Below are 14,541 nucleotides of genomic sequence, written 5' to 3' on the forward strand. Positions count from 1 at the left end.
ATTTAATCATTAGCTATCATTTAAACATTAGCTATCATTTAATCATTAGCTATCATTTAAACATTAGCTATCATTTGAACATTAGCTATCATTTAAACATTAGCTATCATTTAATCATTAGCTATCATTTAATCATTAGCTATCATTTAAACATTAGCTATCATTTAAACATTAGCTATCATTTAAACATGAGCTATCATTTAATAATTAGATAGCATTTAAATATTAGCTATCATTTAATCATTAGCTATCATTTAAACATTAGCTATCATTTAATAATTAGATAGCATTTAAACATTAGCTATCATTTAATCATTAGCTATCATTTAAACATTAGCTATCATTTAATCATTAGCTATCATTTAAACATTAGCTATCATTTAAACATTAGCTATCATTTAAATATTAGCTATCATTTAAACATTAGCTATCATTTAAACATTAGCTATCATTTAAATATTAGCTATCATTTAAACATTAGCTATCATTTAATAATTAGATAGCATTTAAATATTAGCTATCATTTAATCATTAGCTATCATTTAAACATTAGCTATCATTTAAACATTAGCTATCATTTAATAATTAGAGTGCATTTAATCATTAGCTATCATTTAAACATTAGCTATCATTTAATAATTAGATAGCATTTAAATATTAGCTATCATTTAAATATTAGCTATCATTTAAACATTAGCTATCATTTAAACATTAGCTATCATTTTAGCATTAGCTATCATTTAAACATTAGCTATCATTTAAATATTAGTTATCATTTAAACATTAGCTATAATTTTAGCATTAGCTATCATTTAAACATTAGCTATCATTTAAACATTAGCTATCATTTAAACATTAGCTATTATTTTAGCCATAGCTATCATTTTAGCATTAGCTATCATTTTAGCATTAGCTTTCATTTTAGCCATAGCTATCATTTTAGCGATAGCTATCATTTTAGCATCAGCCATCAATTTAGCATTAGCTTTCACTTTAGCCATAGCTTTCATTTTAGCCATAGCTATCATTTTAGCCATAGCTATCATTTTAGCATTAGCTTTCACTTTAGCCATAGCTTTCACTTTAGCATTAGCTATCATTTTAGCATTAGCTTTCACTTTAGCATTAGCCATCATTTTAGCATTAGCTATAATTTTATCATTAGCCATCAATATAGCGACAGCTGGACACTGAAGGCTGTAACAAACTACTTTGATGCAAACGTTAAATAAATCAATACAAACCGAAGCTAAACTGAAGGAACATGAACTAAACAATCACAGACGTCATCGACGCTCATGTCCGTCCTCGTGTTCGGCTGACGGGCGTCGCCGTGGTTACACACGTATGATTAGCAGCTTTGGACGAGGCTCCGGTGGTTGAGGTCACGGCTGTGTTTGGAGAAACAGGTCGTTTGGAAAGTCTCCCTGGAGATGTTATGATTCCTCAGAAGGTGAAGCTTTTAAAACAGTGACATCATGACTCCAGTGACACGTCACGACTGCAGGTCCTGCTTCCAGTTGTTCAGCCTCTCAGTCCTGCAGAAACAAGAGCCTTCACTTGTTCTGGTCCTCAGAAGATTCCATGACCTGATGCTCTTCACTCCTGACACTCCTGGTCATCGAGGCTGAAGGTCGTTTTCATCCAGAGAAACATATTCACTTGAAACGAATGAAAAATAAAGTTTCTCTGTTTTGATTTTCTGAGCCAGCGTCGCACTTTGATGATGTCATCGTTGTTGACGATCATTGATGACGTTGAGACGCGATCATAGTTTCTAGTTTTCAAGTGTGTCGTCAACATCACCAGATGTTTGACCATGAAGGACTTTAATAACTTTGGTTTGAGGATCTTCACCAACGAGTCGTCCTACTAGTTGACTAGTCAAGTCCAGTCTGTTCACTAGTTGACTAGTCAAGTCCAGTCTGTTCACTAGTTGACTAGTCAAGTCCAGTCTGCTCACTAGTTGACTAGTCAAGTCCAGTCTGTTCACTAGTTGACTAGTCAAGTCCAGTCTGCTCACTAGTTGACTAGTCAAGTCCAGTCTGCTCACTAGTTGACTAGTCAAGTCCAGTCTGTTCACTAGTTGACTAGTCAAGTCCAGTCTGCTCACTAGTTGACTAGTCAAGTCCAGTCTGTTCACTAGTTGACTAGTCAAGTCCAGTCTGTTCACACGTTGACTAGTCAAGTCCAGTCTGTTCACTAGTTGACTAGTCAAGTCCAGTCTGTTCACACGTTGACTAGTCAAGTCCAGTCTGTTCACTAGTTGACTAGTCAAGTCCAGTCTGCTCACACGTTGACTAGTCAAGTCCAGTCTGTTCACACGTTGACTAGTCAAGTCCAGTCTGTTCACTAGTTGACTAGTCAAGTCCAGTCTGCTCACTAGTTGACTAGTCAAGTCCAGTCTGTTCACTAGTTGACTAGTCAAGTCCAGTCTGTTCACTAGTTGACTAGTCAAGTCCAGTCTGTTCACACGTTGACTAGTCAAGTCCAGTCTGTTCACTAGTTGACTAGTCAAGTCCAGTCTGTTCACACGTTGACTAGTCAAGTCCAGTCTGTTCACACGTTGACTAGTCAAGTCCAGTCTGCTCACTAGTTGACTAGTCAAGTCCAGTCTGTTCACTAGTTGACTAGTCAAGTCCAGTCTGTTCACACGTTGACTAGTAAAGTCCAGTCTGTTCACACGTTGACTAGTCAAGTCCAGTCTGCTCACTAGTTGACTAGTCAAGTCCAGTCTGTTCACTAGTTGACTAGTCAAGTCCAGTCTGTTCACACGTTGACTAGTCAAGTCCAGTCTGCTCACTAGTTGACTAGTCAAGTCCAGTCTGTTCACACGTTGACTAGTCCTATGATGAGTTACTGAGTTACTGAGTCAGTCTTGATTTCAGGAGACGAATCTCTTGACCTACCTCTGACACCATTTGTAGCGTGACCTTCTAACATAGCTGTCACAGACATGATGGTGGCTCAGGGATGAGGATGGATCCTTGATTCTTCCAAACCTCTGTTCCAGGATCTGTGCGGGGCCTCGACCTGCGACACTCTGGGGATGGCGGACGTGGGCACGATGTGTGACCCCAAGAGAAGCTGCTCCGTGATCGAGGACGACGGTCTACCTTCGGCCTTCACGACGGCGCACGAGCTCGGTGAGTGACGCCTCGACTGGAAGCATCTCGGTGAGTGACGCCGCGACCTGAAGACGCCGGAGACGAGCATGTTTCTCGCCACAGGACACGTGTTCAACATGCCGCACGACAACGTGAAGGCCTGCGAGGACACGTTCGGGAAGCTTCAGGACAACCACATGATGTCGCCCACGCTGATCCAGATCAACCGCACCAGTCCCTGGTCGCCCTGCAGCGCCGCCATCATCACCGAGTTCCTGGACAGCGGTCACGGTGAGTCGTTGTTTGACCTGAGAAATAGTTATTAACTTTTACTAGTTTATTATAAAGATTTACAGCAGCACAAGTGAGCGTTGATTTCACATCGAAAACATGCACGTGTTTAACCAGTAAAGTCCTGTCTGTTCACTAGTTGACTAGTCAAGTCCTGTCTGTTCACTAGTTGACTAGTCAAGTCCAGTCTGTTCACTAGTTGACTAGTAAAGTCCAGTCTGTTCACTAGTTCACTAGTCAAGTCCAGTCTGTTCACTAGTTGACTAGTCAAGTCCAGTCTGTTCACTAGTTGACTAGTCAAGTCCAGTCTTCTCACTAGTTGACTAGTAAAGTCCAGTCTGTTCACTAGTTGACTAGTCAAGTCCAGTCTTCTCACTAGTTGACTAGTAAAGTCCTGTCTGTTCACTAGTTGACTAGTAAAGTCCAGTCTGTTCACTAGTTGACTAGTCAAGTCCAGTCTTCTCACTAGTTGACTAGTAAAGTCCTGTCTGTTCACTAGTTGACTAGTAAAGTCCAGTCTGTTCACTAGTTGACTAGTCAAGTCCAGTCTTCTCACTAGTTGACTAGTAAAGTCCTGTCTGTTCAGTAGTTGACTAGTCAAGTCCAGTCTGTTCACTAGTTGACTAGTCAAGTCCAGTCTGTTCACTAGTTGACTAGTCAAGTCCAGTCTTCTCACTAGTTGACTAGTCAAGTCCAGTCTTCTCACTAGTTGACTAGTCAAGTCCAGTCTGTTCACTAGTTGACTAGTAAAGTCCAGTCTGTTCACTAGTTCACTAGTCAAGTCCAGTCTGTTCACTAGTTGACTAGTCAAGTCCAGTCTGTTCACTAGTTGACTAGTCAAGTCCAGTCTTCTCACTAGTTGACTAGTCAAGTCCAGTCTGTTCACTAGTTGACTAGTCAAGTCCAGTCTTCTCACTAGTTGACTAGTAAAGTCCTGTCTGTTCACTAGTTGACTAGTAAAGTCCAGTCTGTTCACTAGTTGACTAGTCAAGTCCAGTCTTCTCACTAGTTGACTAGTAAAGTCCTGTCTGTTCACTAGTTGACTAGTAAAGTCCAGTCTGTTCACTAGTTGACTAGTCAAGTCCAGTCTTCTCACTAGTTGACTAGTAAAGTCCTGTCTGTTCAGTAGTTGACTAGTCAAGTCCAGTCTTCTCACTAGTTGACTAGTAAAGTCCTGTCTGTTCAGTAGTTGACTAGTCAAGTCCAGTCTTCTCACTAGTTGACTAGTAAAGTCCTGTCTGTTCACTAGTTGACTAGTAAAGTCCAGTCTGTTCACTAGTTGACTAGTCAAGTCCAGTCTTCTCACTAGTTGACTAGTAAAGTCCTGTCTGTTCACTAGTTGACTAGTAAAGTCCAGTCTTCTCACTAGTTGACTAGTCAAGTCCAGTCTGTTCACTAGTTAATGTTTAAATGTGATCCAGATGATAAATTGAATAATCAAAGAAAATCAAATCAAACATGTTATTGTAGTAAAACTATAAGAACATCAGATCAAATATAAACGACCAGAACATAAATCATTGGTTAAAAAGACAGTGATTTGTTATCAGTACATGAATAAAGTAAAACTAGTTTGTACTGTTTCTCACGTCATGTGTAGATAAAAGTCGCTCCTTGACTTTGATCGTCAGCAACACAACACGTGTGTGTTTGTGCATCAGCTCTCGAAGCTAAACTTGTATCTTTAATCTGCAACACATCTGCTTAATGACGGGTTTGTTCTGGGAGTCGCCGCAGTGGTTTGGCTCGTGTGGCGGGTCCATGTTTCCCATGATGCTTTGCTGCGATGGACAGCTTGAGTGCAGCTCTGAGGCTCCAGAAGCTGCGACAGGCGAGGCTGATCAAAGCAGGTCCAGGCTTGTCTGGATGCAGACGAGCTCCGTCAGCCTGAGCGTCTGAAGAAAACCTTCAACAACAACATGGTGTCGATTCAACGCAAACATGTTTTCACACCGATGAGGAGCAGTTGTTGTTCATGTCCCTCCAGGCGAGTGTTTGCTGGACCAGCCGCACAAACCTCTGCTGCTCCCGGACCTGCCGCCCGGCGCCGCCTACGCACTGGAGCGACAGTGCGAGCTGGCTTTTGGCGACGGGTCCAAGCCGTGTCCGTTCATGCAGCCGCCCTGTGGTCGTCTGTGGTGCACGGGCAGGTCCAACGGCCACTTGGTGTGTATGACCAGACACTTCCCGTGGGCGGACGGAACCGACTGTGGCGACGGCAAAGTGTGCGACAGAGGGGTTTGTTCCCCGAAACAGCCGCGGACTCAGAAGGTTTGACTCATATTAACCGGAGGTTTCTGCGCCGGTTCATGGCAGTCGTTGCTAACGCGTCACTGTTGTTTGCAGGTTCATGGCCGCTGGGGTCAATGGGGCCCGTTTGGTTCCTGCTCCCGCACATGTGGAGGAGGCGTCCAGCTGTCCCGGAGGGAGTGTAACAACCCACTTCCATCCAATGGGGGTAAATATTGCCAAGGGGTTCGGGTCAAATACCGCTCGTGCAACTTGAACCGCTGCCCTGATACAGGTATGACTTCTTGGAAATATGTCTTGTGACACGTCGCTGCCTCCAGCCGTCCCACCTCTCACCCCCGCCCCCCCGCTTCCTGTGCAGGTAAAACCTACCGCGACGAGCAGTGTGAGGTCGGAGGTCGCTCGTTCAGCAGCAACCGTGTCGCCGCCTCCGTGATCTGGGTGCCCAAGTATTCGGGCGTGAGTCCCGACGACCGCTGTAAACTCATCTGTCGCGCCAACGGCACCGGCTACTTCTACGTCCTCGCCCCGAAGGTACGACTGGACCTGGACCTGTTGGACACAAGTGCTTACGTTGACGCCCACATTCCAGAGGGTCAAACGAAAGACAACAACACTTCCATCGAGGGGTCACTTCTTGACGTCGAAGGTTTTAAGTCACTGTAGGTTTGGTGACGGCACCAGTTGTGTTCGATCCGAGAGGAAGAAGGAAGAGAAGGAATGAAGGGAGGAGAGGGCGTCTGATAGCAGGGTGTGGAGTGAGTCTGAGCAGCAGTTCGACTTCATCACAGACGAGCTGGAGATAAGAAGCTCGAGGGACATGTTGTTCTGATTTACTGAGCAGCTGCAGATTTGAAACAACTGTGTCCGGTTTGTTGGGAATGAACCGAAATGAAGTTTTTCACAACAACTTTAGACACTCGGGTTGATTTGATCGTAAAGTACATCAAACTAGTTGTTATATTTCTCGTTGTACCAACAGGTTGTTGACGGAACCTCGTGTTCCCCGGACTCCACCGGAGTGTGTGTCCAAGGGAAGTGCATCAAAGCCGGCTGCGACGGGAAGATCGGCTCCAACAGGAAATACAACAAGTGCGGCGTCTGCGGCGGAGACAACAAGAGCTGCAAGAAGGTGTCGGGTCTCTTCACCAGGCCTATGTGAGTCACCGCACGTCGTCACTCTGTGACCTCTTGACCGATCCCATGTGACCCTGCAGGCACGGCTACAACTTCGTGGTCATGTTGCCAGTGGGCGCGGCCAACATCGACGTCCGCCAGCGAGGCTACCAGGGCCTGAGCGGCGACGACAACTACCTGGCGGTGAAGAACGGCGAGGGACACTACCTGCTCAACGGCAACTACGTGGTGTCGGCCGGAGAGCGAGACATCATCGTGAGCAACAGCTTGTTGCGATACAGCGGCACCGCCGGACTCTCCGAGACCCTGCAGGCGGTCCGACCTCTGGGGGAGTCCCTCACCGTGGAGGTGCTGTGTGCCGGCCAGATGACGCCGCCGCGCATACGCTACTCCTTCTACATCGCCCGACATGGCAAAGACGACAAGACTTTGAAGAAGGGCGAGAGAACGAACTCCCACAACAGCGTCCTGTCGGAGGACACGGTCCCAGGAAAGAAAGAAGACATGAAACAGACTTATAAAAGAGAGGACCCTGCACTCGTCAAATGGGTTTCCTCGCACTGGGACCAGTGCTCGGTGAGCTGCGGCAGTGGGTCACAGAGACGGTTGGTCCAGTGTCTGAAGCCGGACGGAAGGCCGGGCCTGGACTGCAGTCCCTCACAGAGACCGCCGGCCATCAGAGCTTGCGGAGACCCGTGTCCAGAATGGCAAATCGGAAAATGGTCGTCCTGCTCCAGAACCTGTGGGAAGGGCTTCAAGAGACGACCCATCAGCTGCCAAACTGAAACGGGCCAAACACTACCCAGGGTGCACTGCAGCGGCCTCCGCAAGCCACAGGAGCTGGACTTCTGTAACCTGGCGCCGTGCTAGTGACTCACCTGGACCTCGCTGGACCTGTTGTGAGGTGATCCGGCTCGTGGACGCGTGACGCACGAGTGACTCGAGGTCACATGACTCGAGGTCACATGACTCGTTCAACTGTACGACACACGTCTGAACGTCTGTTTGCAGCAAACGTGACGAAACCTCCTGGAAAAATCTTGTGTTCAGGCGACGAACTTAAAGACTAAATATTTCCCGACAGGAAAAGAAGAAAAAGGTCAAAGATTTCTTGTCGCAACGAAATGAGTCCTAAATATTTATTAAGGTTCAGGTTGACAGCTGTTGGTTCGTCAGGGACGTCACACGTGCTGCAGAAACATCACGAGACTTGAATCCAAGTCAGTTTGAAGAGCAGAATCGTGTTCTGGACTCACATCTGAGGTTCGACCACAGGTTCCAGTGATGGCGACACGTCGTGTGGAACAAAGTTTCAAATCTCTGAGAATGAAACGACGGCTCCGAAACACAACCTTCTCCATTGGTTTGATCACGTGACATCGTGAGCCTGGAACCAATCTCACATGTTTTCCTGTTGATCCTTCAAACGTGTGATTGACAGCCTGGCCTCCAGCTGGCAGCGTCACAGAGTTTCTGCTCCAACGGTGACGACCAGGAGTCCAGCCAGTTCACCTTCATGTTGCATAAGACTCACGCTGGAGCAGGTTCACCACACAATAGACAACACATGTGCGAGCTTTGCTTCTAATAACAAGTCGCTGCATCACTTTGGTCTCCACGGCAACATAATACACGACTGTATCAGATAACAACGAGGAAGAAAGAGATTGAAGTGGAAAAGTTCAATCTGTTGTCACTCATGGGCTTTATAGCAAAGTAGGGCAAGAAGCAGCTTTTATCCATCACTTCTTCTTCTTCTGCTTCTTCTTCTTCTTGTTCTTCTTCTGCTTCTGCTTCTTCTGCTTCTTCTTCTTCTTCTGCTTCTTATTCTTATTGTTCTTCTGCTTCTTCTTTTTCTGCTTCTTCTTCTGCTTCTTCTGCTTCTTCTTCTGCTTCTTCTTCTTCTGCTTCTTCTTCTTATTGTTCTTCTGCTTCTTCTTCTTCTGCTTCTTCTTCTGCTTCTTATTCTTATTGTTCTTCTGCTTCTTCTTCTTCTGCTTCTTCTTCTGCTTCTTATTCTTATTGTTCTTCTGGTTCTTCTTCTTCTGCTTCTTCTTCTGCTTCTTCTGCTTCTTCTTCTGCTTCTTCTACTTCTGCTTCTTCTTCTTATTGTTCTTCTGCTTCTTCTTCTTCTGCTTCTTCTTCTGCTTCTTCTTCTTATTGTTCTTCTGCTTCTTCTTCTTCTGCTTCTTCTTCTGCTTCTTATTCTTATTGTTCTTCTGCTTCTTATTCTTATTGTTCTTCTGCTTCTTCTTCTTCTGCTTCTTCTGCTTCTTCTTCTGCTTCTTCTTCTTCTGCTTCTTATTCTTATTGTTCTTCTGCTTCTTCTTCTGCTTCTTCTTCTTGTTCTTCTTGTTCTTCTTCTCCTTCTTCTTCTTCTTCTGCTTCTTCTTCTGCTTCTTATTCTTATTGTTCTTCTGCTTCTTCTTCTTGTTCTTCTTCTCATTCGTCTTCTTCTTCTTCTTGTTCTTCTGCTTCTTGTTCTTGTTCTTCTTCTCATTCGTCTTCTTCTTCTTCTTGTTCTTCTGCTTCTTGTTCTTGTTCTTCTTCTTCTGCTTCTTCTTGTTCTTCTTCTTCTTGTTCTTCTGCTTCTTGTTCTTGTTCTTGTTCTCCTTCTTCTTCTTCTTCTGCTTCTTATTCTTATTCTTATTCTGCTTCTTCTCCTTCTTCTGCTTCTTCTTCTTCTTGTTTTTCTTGTTCTTGTTCTTGTTCTTCTCCTTCTTCTTCCTGACCTCTGTTCATCTTCTGCAGCTTCATAACTCTCTCCAATCTGGCGACCACAGATCATTTATTATCAATAAAACAATCGCACAAAAATGGGGCGCCGCGTCCAAACTCATGTTTGTGCTCCAGGAGCTCCTTGAACGAGGCCTCCTGCCTCGAGCCAAGACTTCTCTCTTCACACTCAATGAAACCCTGTAATCCATTATATTCTTGTTTGTTTCAGTAAAACGGCCACGTCGTCCAAACGTCATGTTCGGGACGGAAACTAGTCCAGCTGGATCTTCTTATCTTGTAGATCAACTTCTGCTTGGAGCAGAAAGACTCACGAGCTGCTGTATACTGTGTATACCTGCTCCTGCTCCTGTGTACTTTTGTGTTACACTATATTTATTCCTCAATAAAGCTTTGACGAGTGTTTTGTCTTCGACGAGTGATTCTGATGATCTGATGATCTGAAGATCTGATGATCTGATGATCGTCAATACAATCAATGTTTGAGGAAACTTAACAATATATGATGTAGTCGTTTGTGATACGATGCATGTGTTCAAAGAATACGAGGAAGAAACACATCATCTCTGAGGGAAGAACTTTCAAGACGAACATGAACTGAACGATTGGTTCAGTCGAGTCGTCGCTTGAACCATAAGAACGTTTCAAACCTGAGCGACTCAGGTGAGCGACTCAGGTGAGCGACTCAGGTGAGCGACTCAGGTGAACGACTCAGGTGAGCGACTCAGGTGAGCGACTCAGGTGAGCGACTCAGACGAGCGACTCAGGTGAGCGACTCAGACGAGCGACTCAGGTGAGCGACTCAGGTGAGCGACTCAGGTGAGCGACTCAGGTGAGCGACTCAGGCGAGAGGAAGGATGAGCAGCTGTGAGTGAGGAGCTGGAAACTGTGAATGTTCTGATGATGTATGTCAGGCAGAAGAAGGTCAGCACCATGAAGAAGAAGGTCAGCACCATGAAGAAGAAGGTCAGCACCATGAACAAGAAGGTCAGCACCATGAAGAAGGTCAGCACCATGAAGAAGAAGGTCAGCACCATGAAGAAGAAGGTCAGCACCATGAAGAAGAAGGTCAGCACCATGAAGAAGAAGGTCAGCACCATGAACAAGAAGGTCAGCACCATGAAGAAGAAGGTCAGCACCATGAAGAAGAAGGTCAGCACCATGAAGAAGAAGGTCAGCACCATGAAGAAGAAGGTCAGCACCATGAAGAAGGTCAGCACCATGAAGAAGAAGGTCAGCACCATGAAGAAGAAGGTCAGCACCATGAAGAAGAAGGTCAGCACCATGAAGAAGAAGGTCAGCACCATGAAGAAGAAGGTCAGCACCATGAAGAAGAAGGTCAGCACCATGAAGAAGAAGGTCAGCACCATGAGCCTCGCTCAACAGTTCCAGCACCACAGAGACAACAGACCGGCTGGACCTGAGCCAATGGAAACATTGGATTTTTCCTCTCATTCCTGCGTCTACAGTCGCCTTCATGATGGGAATGAGAGCAACACAATACAACACAATACAACACAATACAACACAATACAACACAATACAACACAATACAACACAATACAACACAATACAACACAATACAACACAATACAACACAATACAACACAATACAACACAATACAACACAATACAACACAATACAACACAATACAACACAACACAATATAACACAATACAACACAATACAATACAACACAACACAACACAATATAACACAATATAACACAATACAACACAATACAACACAATACAACACAACACAACACAATATAACACAATATAACACAATACAACACAATACAACACAATACAACACAACAAAAGCGTGACTCAGATCTTTACCTCAGACTCACACATGATTCTTATCTTTGTGTGTTTGATTTTAACTCTAAATAGAAAAGTGCTTTATAAAAATTACTTACTTACTTATTTACTAACTTACTTAATAACTTACTAACTTACTTACTTACTTACTTACTTACTTACTAACTTACTAACTTACTAACTTATTTACTAACTTACTAACTTACTTACTTATTTACCTACTTACTTACTTACTTATTTACTAACTTACTAACTAACTAACTTGCTTATGTACTTACTTACTTAATAACTTACTAACTTACTTACTTACTTACTTATTTACTTATTTACTAACTTACTAACTTACTAACTTACTGACTTACTTATTTACTTACTTACTTACTTACTAACTTACTTACTTACTAACTTACTTACTTACTTACTTACTTACTTATTTACTTACTTACTTACTTACTTATTTACTAACTTACTAACTTACTAACTTACTGACTTACTTATTTACTTACTAACTTACTTACTTACTTACTTACTTACTTACTTACTTACTAACTTACTAACTTACTTACTTACTTACTTACTAACTTACTTACTTACTTACTTACTTACTTATTTACTAACTTACTAACTTACTAACTTACTGACTTACTTATTTACTTACTAACTTACTTACTTACTTACTTACTTACTTACTTACTAACTTACTTACTTACTTACTTACTTACTTATTTACTAACTTAGTAACTTACTTATTTACTTACTAACTTACTTACTTACTTACTTACTTACTAACTTACTTACTAACTTGCTTACTTACTTACTTACTTACTTACTTACTAACTTACTTACTAACTTACTTACTAACTTACTTACTAACTTACTTACTAACTTACTTACTAACTTACTTACTTACTTACTTACTAACTTACTTACTTACTTACTAACTTACTTACTTACTTACTTACTAACTTACTTACTTACTTACTAACTTACTTACTTACTTACTAACTTACTTACTTACTTACTTACTAACTTACTTACTTACTTACTAACTTACTTACTTACTTACTTGCCGGGTGGCACTGACTTGACAGCTGATGAAGACACTGGTCCTAAAACATCAGCAGGCGCAGGACTCTCTCCAGTTTGTCTACCAGCCAGCAGTTGGTGTAGAAGATGCTTCACCTCCTGCATCTACTCTCACCTGGATAAAGGAAGCGGTTCAGTGAGGATTTGTTCCTGGACTTTTCTAGTGCCTTCAATTCAATTCAATTCAATTCAATTCAATTCAATTCAATTCAATTCAATTCAATTTTATTTCAAGTGTCTTATCATAACAAAGTTATCTCAAGACACTATACAGTTGAAATAAGACTACAGTTGATTAAGGAAAAATAGATCCAGCAATTCAACAAAGAGCAAGAAACAAAACACTGTACAGTGAGCAATGGAGAGGAAAAACTTCCTTTTAGAAGCAGAAACCTGGAGCGGAACCAGACTCATTGTTGACGGCCTGCCACTTTGACCGGCTGGGAGGAAGGATGGGGGGGTAGACAGATGGATAAGGAGAGGAGTGAGGGAGGATATAGTGAGAGAAAAGAGGAGAGTGTAGGAGAGTCCATGGGGGTGCTGGAGAGAACTCGGGATCTGATGACGTGGTGAAGATCCTGGATCAGCAGCAGCTCTGGAGGTCCTGGAGCTCCTGAGAGAAATAAAAAGGTGTTTAAACAGGTGATGAATGTAATGCAGAAAAGAAGGATATTCAGAGCTGGTGTCTAAAACTCCTCCAGCATTCTCAGCCTTCAACACCATCCAACCCACTCTGCTGAAGGACAAACTGACACAGATGCATGTGGAACCTGGTCTGGTCTCCTGGATCTCGGACTATCTTACTGATCGACCACAGTATGTCAGGCTGAAGGATATCTAGTCTGACACTATGGTGTGCAGTACAGGAGCACCTCAGGGGACAGTACTGGCCCCTCTCCTCTTCACCATCTACACTTCAGACTTCTGCTACAACTCAGAGCTGAGTCTCGTCCAGAAGTTGCTGATGACATTGTTGGATGAATCATTGTTGGATGAATCATTGTTGGATGAATCATTGTTGGATGAATCATTGTTGGATGAATCATTGTTGGATGAATCATTGTTGGATGAATCATTGTTGGATGAATCATTGTTGGATGAATCATTGTTGGATGCATCATTGTTGGATGAATCATTGTTGGATGCATCATTGTTGGATGAATCATTGTTGGATGAATCATTGTTGGATGAATCATTGTTGGATGCATCATTGTTGGATGAATCATTGTTGGATGAATCATTGTTGGATGCATCATTGTTGGATGCATCATTGTTGGATGAATCATTGTTGGATGCATCATTGTTGGATGCATCATTGTTGGATGCATCATTGTTGGATGAATCATTGTTGGATGCATCATTGTTGGATGAATCATTGTTGGATGAATCATTGTTGGATGCATCATTGTTGGATGAATCATTGTTGGATGCATCATTGTTGGATGAATCATTGTTGGATGAATCATTGTTGGATGCATCATTGTTGGATGAATCATTGTTGGATGCATCATTGTTGGATGAATCATTGTTGGATGAATCATTGTTGGATGAATCATTGTTGGATGAATCATTGTTGGATGCATCATTGTTGGATGAATCATTGTTGGATGAATCATTGTTGGATGCATCATTGTTGGATGAATCATTGTTGGATGAATCATTGTTGGATGAATCATTGTTGGATGAATCATTGTTGGATGAATCATTGTTGGATGAATCATTGTTGGATGAATCATTGTTGGATGCATCATTGTTGGATGAATCATTGTTGGATGAATCATTGTTGGATGAATCATTGTTGGATGAATAATTGTTGGATGAATCATTGTTGGATGAATCATTGTTGGATGAATCATTGTTGGATGAATCATTGTTGGATGAATCATTGTTGGATGAATCATTGTTGGATGAATCATTGTTGGATGAATCATTGTTGGATGAATCATTGTTGGATGAATCATTGTTGGATGAATCATTGTTGGATGAATCATTGTTGGATGCATCATTGTTGGATGCATCATTGTTGGATGAATCATTGTTGGATGAATCATTGTTGGATGCATCATTGTTGGATGAATCATTGTTGGATGAATCATTGTTGGATGCA

The 14,541-nt window shown here is 42.7% G+C and overlaps 1 protein-coding gene across 1 annotated transcript in view; it reads left to right on the forward strand.

The window, feature by feature from the left end:
* adamts15a (ADAM metallopeptidase with thrombospondin type 1 motif, 15a) overlaps positions 1 to 8,794 on the forward strand; it is an 18,023-nt gene extending 9,229 nt beyond the window's left edge. The window contains exons 2-8 of the mRNA XM_087807925.1: positions 3,014 to 3,146; positions 3,231 to 3,398; positions 5,386 to 5,669; positions 5,745 to 5,922; positions 6,010 to 6,182; positions 6,631 to 6,806; positions 6,866 to 8,794. Of these exons, the coding sequence (XP_087664051.1) occupies positions 3,014 to 3,146; positions 3,231 to 3,398; positions 5,386 to 5,669; positions 5,745 to 5,922; positions 6,010 to 6,182; positions 6,631 to 6,806; positions 6,866 to 7,655 (1,902 nt within the window). The 3' untranslated portion in view covers positions 7,656 to 8,794. The remainder of the gene's footprint in view (positions 1 to 3,013; positions 3,147 to 3,230; positions 3,399 to 5,385; positions 5,670 to 5,744; positions 5,923 to 6,009; positions 6,183 to 6,630; positions 6,807 to 6,865) is intronic.
* Positions 8,795 to 14,541: the final 5,747 nt, after the last annotated feature.

Source organism: Callionymus lyra, chromosome 14, assembly GCF_982586985.1.
Source record: "Callionymus lyra chromosome 14, fCalLyr1.hap1.1, whole genome shotgun sequence".
Taxonomy (NCBI): Eukaryota; Metazoa; Chordata; class Actinopteri; order Syngnathiformes; family Callionymidae; genus Callionymus; species Callionymus lyra.